General features: G+C 51.4%; 1 protein-coding gene across 1 annotated transcript; it reads right to left on the bottom strand.

Annotated features, from left to right (window-relative positions):
* Positions 1–482: 482 nt before the first annotated feature.
* Thbd (thrombomodulin) lies at positions 483–4,230 on the bottom strand. The gene has a single exon (XM_021649367.2). It carries the CDS (start codon positions 4,011–4,013, stop codon positions 2,280–2,282), a length of 1,734 nt encoding a protein of 577 aa, XP_021505042.1. The 5' UTR covers positions 4,014–4,230; the 3' UTR covers positions 483–2,279.
* Between the last annotated feature and the right edge of the window lie 3,032 nt (positions 4,231–7,262).

The raw sequence follows: 7,262 nt of genomic DNA, 5'->3' as shown, positions 1-7,262 counted from the left end.
GAAAGGGCCTGAGAAACCAGTGCCAGCAAAGATGAGGATAGTTTCTTGCCAGATGAAACGACACCTTGGCATTCGGAAACAATACTTGAATTCGAGCCATAGACCCTCATGACAACTAGAGTTTTACATTTCAGAGAATCAGCAATGTTGAAGCACACACAGAACGACCCTCAGCTGAAAAGCTAAAGGTGCCTCAGACCCGAGAGTGTGTCTGAAAACACAGACATGAGGCACCCTGTATAAAGTTGTTATGGTTATGCAGATAAATATCTGCATATACAAAGATAACATAAACTCTTTTTACCTGGACAATAACTTCCTCTTAGAAGACATTTGAAGTCAGAGATTGTGTTGGGAACAGGTGGTAGGGTGCAGGCCAGCCTTTACTGTATCTCCTGGTGTTTGCCTTGTTTGTGTGCATAAAATAAGCCTTAAAAATTGAGGGGACTTGGGGGGGGGAAGGAGAAGAGACACACAACAGCACATTTTCATCTGTTTATTTTGTACATGTGACGTCATAAGCAAAGGCTTTGCCTGTGTTCCAGCTAAACTCCAATAAATAAATATGTACAAATATGCTGAGCTTACAAAACAATAACAAAAAAAAACATTCCTTCCAAAAGATACACATATGATACATTTGTTACTTACACTGATATATGAGTTCATTCCTACCTTAGTTAAACCAAAATCCTTCTGGACCCTGTGTGGCAATATCTAGAGGTGTGTACCTGGTCATTTTATTTTAGACAAGAAAACAAAGCTATGCAGTGAGAAATTCCTCAGTTTCTTGATAACAAATGGCCTAACATCGTATGCTACTTATTATTAACTGGCATTTAATGTTCTCCAGAAGTTGAAAACTGTTTAGACCAGTTGTCCTCACATGACTGGACAATGTCCCTGTGAAAGCTGTTAAAATGCAGCTCTTTCTGAACTGGTGCACGGGTGTATGGAGGGCTGGGGGTGGGGGTGTTAAGATTTTGCAATTCTAGCCAGATCCCAAGGGAGGTCCCAATTCTTGTATACAGGCCAGCGGCCAGAACTAGAAGGTCCCTCTACAGTAGAAGATATTGTCCAAGAGCCTCATTAAGACAAAACCCTATCTAGGCACCCCCCCACACACACACACACATACTCCATTCCCAAGTTCCCATATCTCCCTAAGCAGCACATTGCTATTATTTTGGGGCTAAAAGTGGCAATCACAGTTAAGAGTAAGCTAGGCACAAAGCATTCAACTTAAAGATTTGCTGGAAGATACTTCCATCTGTCAATTTCAGAGATGTCCAGCCTGAGGACCACATACATCCCTGGAAAGCTATGAATGTAGCCTAATATGTCTGAAAATGGCAATGTCCTATTGCAATGTCAAAAAGTTGGACAAAGGATCATCTGAACATTTTCAATACTGTCAAAACTAATAACACTAAAGGGGCCTTCATAAAATGCTTAACAATAATTACCTTTTGTCATTCTAAATCAAAACAACAGCAATAATAATAAAACCCAGGCTCACCTTTTCAAAAATAAAAATGAAAACAAAACAAAACCCCTACCTCCCTGCCTTTAATTTCTGTGGCATTCCAGTACTATTAACTAGTGTTCAGCTGTAGCATTTAACTTTTGTTAAAATTATTTTGACTGGAAACCTGACATTTCCGATTAAATTGCCAAAGCCAATGAAAAAGAAAACTTTCTGCTTTTAGTGTTTCTTTTCTGGTTCACATAAGAGTTCTGTCTGGAGAGAAGGGTAAAAGCAAAGTAAGGTCAGGTTTGGGAATGAGAAATGGGAAAGGGAGAGTGTGGAAGGAGGGGAAGGAATGGAGGACAGAGAGCAAGGGTGTGGGCTGGAGAGTTACAGGCTAAGGAAAACTAAAGGCAAGAAATGCTAAATACTTTAAAAAAAATAAATATCTGGGCCATCTCTGGTCTGTGGGGTCAAGATTTGCCTCCATGCCTACAGACCGTCAGCACCCACACATCGTGCACCCCGAGGTGAGGGCCTGGGGAACTCTGCGGACCGTTCTTCACTGTGTTTGCTACCTCTGCCCAGCTGTCCGGTATCAACTTGGAAGAAGCTGGGCTCTCCTGCTTCAAGGCCTCCCCACCCTCTCTTGTCTTGGGAGGATGGGGCAGGCTCTTCTCCCATCAGCATGTCAGCCAGGACGCTGTTAAATTTTCAGAGAGCGCACCTGGGAGGCCGGGAGGAGAGGAGAGGTACGGAAGTGCAGAGCCAGGAAAGACAGAGGCAACCTGGGTCTGTGGAGCGGAGTCCTTCAGAACTTCTGCAGCGTCCGATCAGTCCTTACATGCTGCAGCACCACCTCCTTGGCTGGGGACGCACACTTGTACTCCAGCTCTGCCCGAGCTGCGCTCTGCTTCTTGCGCAGGTGACAGAGAAGCGCCAAAAGCGCAGCCACCAGGGACAGACTGGCAATGGAAATGCCAATGAGCACGCCAGAATGCACTGGCCTTTCAGACGGAGGACCTGTCGGAGAGCCTGGCGTCGGGCCGACTGGGGCCTCTCCAGAGCCTTCGTCCTCAATGTCTTCGTTAACAGGCTTGGGATCACAGTCCTGGCTAATCTGGCCAGCAAGGGCTGTGTTGGGCCCACAGATGCACTCGTAGGAGCCTGGAAGGTTTCGACACTCACTGGGGTAGCAGAGGCCTGAACTGCACTCATCGATGTCCTCGCATGTGACACCGTCGTCCAGGATGAAGCCTTCAGGGCATTGGCACGAGTCAGGAGTGTTAGGGTCACAGTCCGCCGGGCATGAAGTTTCATTGCAGAACAATTCACACCTGTGCGGCTCATTGGGCTTGGGTGCGAAGCCCTCAGCACAGATGCAACGGTACTCAGCGGCGTTCACCGGCTGGCACTGAAACTCGCAGTCATTTCCGAAGCACGGATCCGGGGGCTCCACGCACTCTCCATCCACCAACTCAAAGCCATCGTAGCAGAAACACTCGAAGCCGCCCTTGGTGTTGACGCAAAGCTGCGGGCATGGATTGGGCCCCTGCTGACAGTCATCCACGTCCTCACAACTATGTCCGTCGGCTGCCAAGTGGTAGCCTGTCTCGCACATGCAGTAGTAAGAGCCTGTCACGTTAGGGTTGGTGACGCAAAAATGATCACAGAGGTCACTGCACGATTGCTCCACAGGTCTTGCACATGAACGTCCATCGTCCTGCAGGTTGGTGTCGCTGGGGCAGAGGCATCTGGGTCCGTCTGTGGTCTGGTTGCACAAGTACTCGCAGCCACCTTTCTCCACGCTGCAGTTCCAGGCTCCTGTCGCTTCCCGAACCCAGCGTCCCTCTGAAGTTCCGGGCGGAGCCCTGCACACCAGCTCCAAGCCAAGGGGCATCACAGCAACGGAGCTGCCTACTGGCAGCGTCTGAAAGTCCGCACCACTGACCCCAAACGGGGTGTTGTAGGTGCTAGAGATGTGCGCAGCCTCGGAATCTCGGGGATCCACCGCCAGAGGCCTGCAGGACGCTGTGAAGGCGAACTCGCAGAGGAAGCCGTCGGCCTGCGTCTCGCAGGGCTGCTCTTCCCAGGCCGGCTCGCCCGGTGCAGCCTCTGTTGCTACCGAGACGGTGACGCATAGCGGGCCGCAGAGTGGAGCCGCTGGGTCGTTGGGCCGCGCCCACCTGCTGTAACTTGTGTGGTTGTCTCCTGTAACCCACTGGAAGCCACGCAGGGGTCCAAGATGCAGCGGGTCGCCACAGCCCTGCGGGAGCTGTAAGCCGATCCAGGGGCGTGAGTCCTTACTACTGTCGTCGCTCAGCAGAAGGGAAATGACATCGGCAGCCACCGAGGAGCGGACTGTCATTAGATGTCCTTGCAGGCTTTCGCAGGCCCGGCTGGCAGCGGAGAAGGTCACGGGGCCCTGGAAAAGCGCAAAGCACTCGTGCTCTACGCACTGACTGCCTTTGGACTGCAGCTCCGCTAATACGGAGATCCCCAGGCCAGCTGGAGCCAGCACACCCAGAAGGAGAACACCAAGCATGCTGTCCAGGGTGCAGCGTGCAACCTCCGTGGTGGAAAACGCTAGCCCTGCGACGGTGGCGCCCAGCCCCGGCAGGGGGTTTGTGACGCCTTTGGCGAGAGCAGCTAGCCTCCGTAGCAGCCTAGACGTTCCTAGCTAGGCTCGTAGTCCCCGCGAGGAAGCCTCTGACATCCACTCAGCTGAGGCTCCAGTTTATAAACGCGCGGCCCTCCCTCTTTGGACGTTCGGGAAAAGGAAGGAAGTGCCTGGTGGGAAGGGCTGATGCTGCATTCTCGGATTACTAGGTTCTCCCGACGCCTTGCGCCCGCCCTCCAGCCTGGGATCACCTCTGAGCTGGGCGTAAAACTTGGCCAAGGCGCTGGGAGGTCCTCGGGCGTGGCCCGCAGGCGCTACCAAAAAACAAAGCGGTGTCAGCAGGGCGACAGTTTCCGCCCGGGACAATCCGGTGTAGCCGGCGGGTAGCCGGTCTTTAAACACACACACCTACACACACCTTCCTCACAGATAATGCCAGACTTTGAAGGATGGTCTGGTTGGTGGGGCAGGGAAGAAAAGAAAAAAACAAAATAAGAAAACAACAACAACGGAGAGTCGGGGAGTCGGGGGGAGGGTGTGTCTGAAGCATGCACGAACTAGGAGAGGTTAGCAAACAGCAAGACAACGGTCAGAATTGATTGCTAGGAGGGCACGTTAGATCCACAACCCAGGATGCCTGGCTGCAGTGACAAGGAGGGTCAGGTCCCAGAGGACCTTGGAGGAGGCCAGGGAAATGACACCAGGGCAGCAAGAGATCTAATTGACCTAATAACCCCAAACCCTCTTCTCCTCTCCACTCTGACGACTGGTCAGCTATCGCCAGCTCCTGGGCAAGTGTGGCCAAGACCAGACCCTCTCTGGTTCCGTGAGAAAGTCGAGCTCGGTTCTGGCTCAGAGATCACCGCCCTCGTTCCCAGTCCTGCAGAAGTCTGGGAAAGGTGTGTTGCGTTCCTTTGTTCTGGTTTTTGTTTTTGTTTGTTTTGTTTCCCTCCAAGCCCACCTCACACCCCTGCGCGGAACTGCCTGGGGCTCGCCGCAAGGAGGCGATGTGAGCTACAATGGAGCCTACTTGGTTCCTTTTGAGGTGATCATTTCCATCATCATTTGAGAGCCTCGAAAAATAGAGGTGCCTACACATACCATTTGCTCACAAAAGGGCATTGAAGAGGACGGGGTCTGTGGGCAGGATGCCGGGTAGCTAGCTGGAAGGGGCGGGTGGGACTCTGTCACTTAGGGCTTTTAACTGCTTAAGCACTCACTAAGAATGTGGAGGGCTGGGTCCAAATCAAAGCCTAGCCACCTCCCCCACACCTCCCCCATTCTCCCATCTCCACTCTCCGCCCCCCCCATGCCGCTACATTCACACACACACACACACACACACACACACACACACACACACACACACGCACGCACGCACGCACGCACGCACGCACACGCACACGCCCGCGGGCGCGCGCATAGCCCTCATCTCCACGGCTGTCACTTCCACCAAACTGCCAGGAGGCGGCGCTGTTAAACTCTAGACCAATTCAAGGACAGCGAAGCATTACAATTGATGCAGCTAAGAGTGTGGGCTGCCCAGAGCTTAGCCTGCGGATAGGAAATTCGGCTGTGGAAAGCCCCGCGTAGTTCCCACGGCTTACAAGTAAATCTAGCTTCGCTGGTCCAGTACAGCTCAGACTTTGGCCTCACAGGGGGAAAACATGCACCGATGGTAACGTGACCAAGAGTGTGGGATAAAAGCACTGAGACTATAAAAAGAAGCAGGTGGGACATCCTCCATCTATTTACCCATGCAGGACTCGGGCTCTGCCAACCAGAGCTTGGACCTGTAGTCCCGTTGGCTGAACTTTTCTTTATTGGGTCAAAGCTGCCTCGATTCTCAGTGACGAAAACTCCAGAGTTGCGAATGGATGCCAAACTTTTAAGTTCTGGGAATGAGTACAACTACATCCGGCATGGGTCCTGAGAAAGAGAAAAAAATAGCCAGGGATCAGACAGTGAGGATAGCCTTTGGAGACGGAGGCAGCTTTCTGATGTCGGATGGGACCTCTAGGAACACTGTTCCAAAGCAGGTACATTTCCTAGGAAGAAGTCAGCAGAGGATGGACCAGCCTACTCTGTGAACTGATGGGCTTATTCAAGCACTAGTAATTCAGTACTGGGACAACACAGCATTGAAGCGTGGTTTCCCTCCTGAGTGGGGACCTCTGAACATGCCAGCTGTCTTCTGTTGCCAGTGTTTCTGTTGTTATGATAAAACACCATGACCAAAAGCAACTTGACAGGGGGAGGGGCAGGGGGTATTTCATCTTACTGCTTAGGGTCCATCATCCAGAGGAGTCAGGATGGGAACCTAACAGCAGGAACCGATGCAGAGGCCATAGAAGAATGCTGCTTACTGTCTTGTTCCTCATGGCTTGCTCAGCTTGTTTTCTTATATCACCCAGGACCACCAGCCCATGGTGGCACTACCCACAAGGGGATGGGCCCTACCCCCCACACTCATCAACCAAGAAAGTGCACTGCAAGCTTGCCTACAGGCTAATCCACTGGGGGAATTTTTGTAACTGAGATTCTCTCTTCCCAAATGACTAGCTTATGCCAACTTGGCACAAAACCAGCCAGCACACCAGTCCTGAATATTGTTAAAAGGTAGCTGGGGTCTTGGAAGGGTTTTAGCCGATTCACTGCCATCTTTGGTGGTCGATTTATGACAAAACTTTTCCTGGGGAGATGCAACACACATATCTACTCACCCTAGGTAAGGAACTTACAACAAACCAAAGTATGGATCCTGCCAAAGTACAACTCGGTGACCTAATGTTTTTATTGCGGTCACTTACAGGTGCAGACATGATTCAAAGACAGCTGTGTTACCAAAACCTGTGTGACATGTGTCAGCATGTGTGACAGTGCCTGAAGCCGGCAACCTGGGGCACATAGCACAGCCTGTAGGCAGTTCAAGAGTTTGGAGAGTGTCCTTCCCAGCTGACTCCGTTGGTCTAAACCTCTTCTCAGCAGCTGGTTTGGTCTCAAAGTCTTCTTTGCAGCTTGGCTCCACTCACCTGAGAGGGACTCCCAGCTTTTGTGGCTTATTCTGGCAAGGAGAGGTCTAGTAAATTTGGTCAGTTTCAGTGACTTCCTGAAGCTATTCTGAGTTGTCTACTTTCTTGCTTGAGGAGCATCCCTGCAGGATGGAATATTCTA

This window comes from Meriones unguiculatus, chromosome 4 (genome assembly GCF_030254825.1).
Source record: "Meriones unguiculatus strain TT.TT164.6M chromosome 4, Bangor_MerUng_6.1, whole genome shotgun sequence".
Classification (NCBI taxonomy): domain Eukaryota; kingdom Metazoa; phylum Chordata; class Mammalia; order Rodentia; family Muridae; genus Meriones; species Meriones unguiculatus.
The sequence above is the reverse complement of the archived record's forward strand: the minus strand, read 5'-3'. Positions and strand labels throughout refer to the sequence as shown.

Coding starts and splice junctions, on each gene's coding strand:
- Thbd (XM_021649367.2), bottom strand. CDS start 4,013: ATGCTTGGTGTTCTCCTTCTGGGTGTGCTGGCTCCAGCTGGCCTGGGG.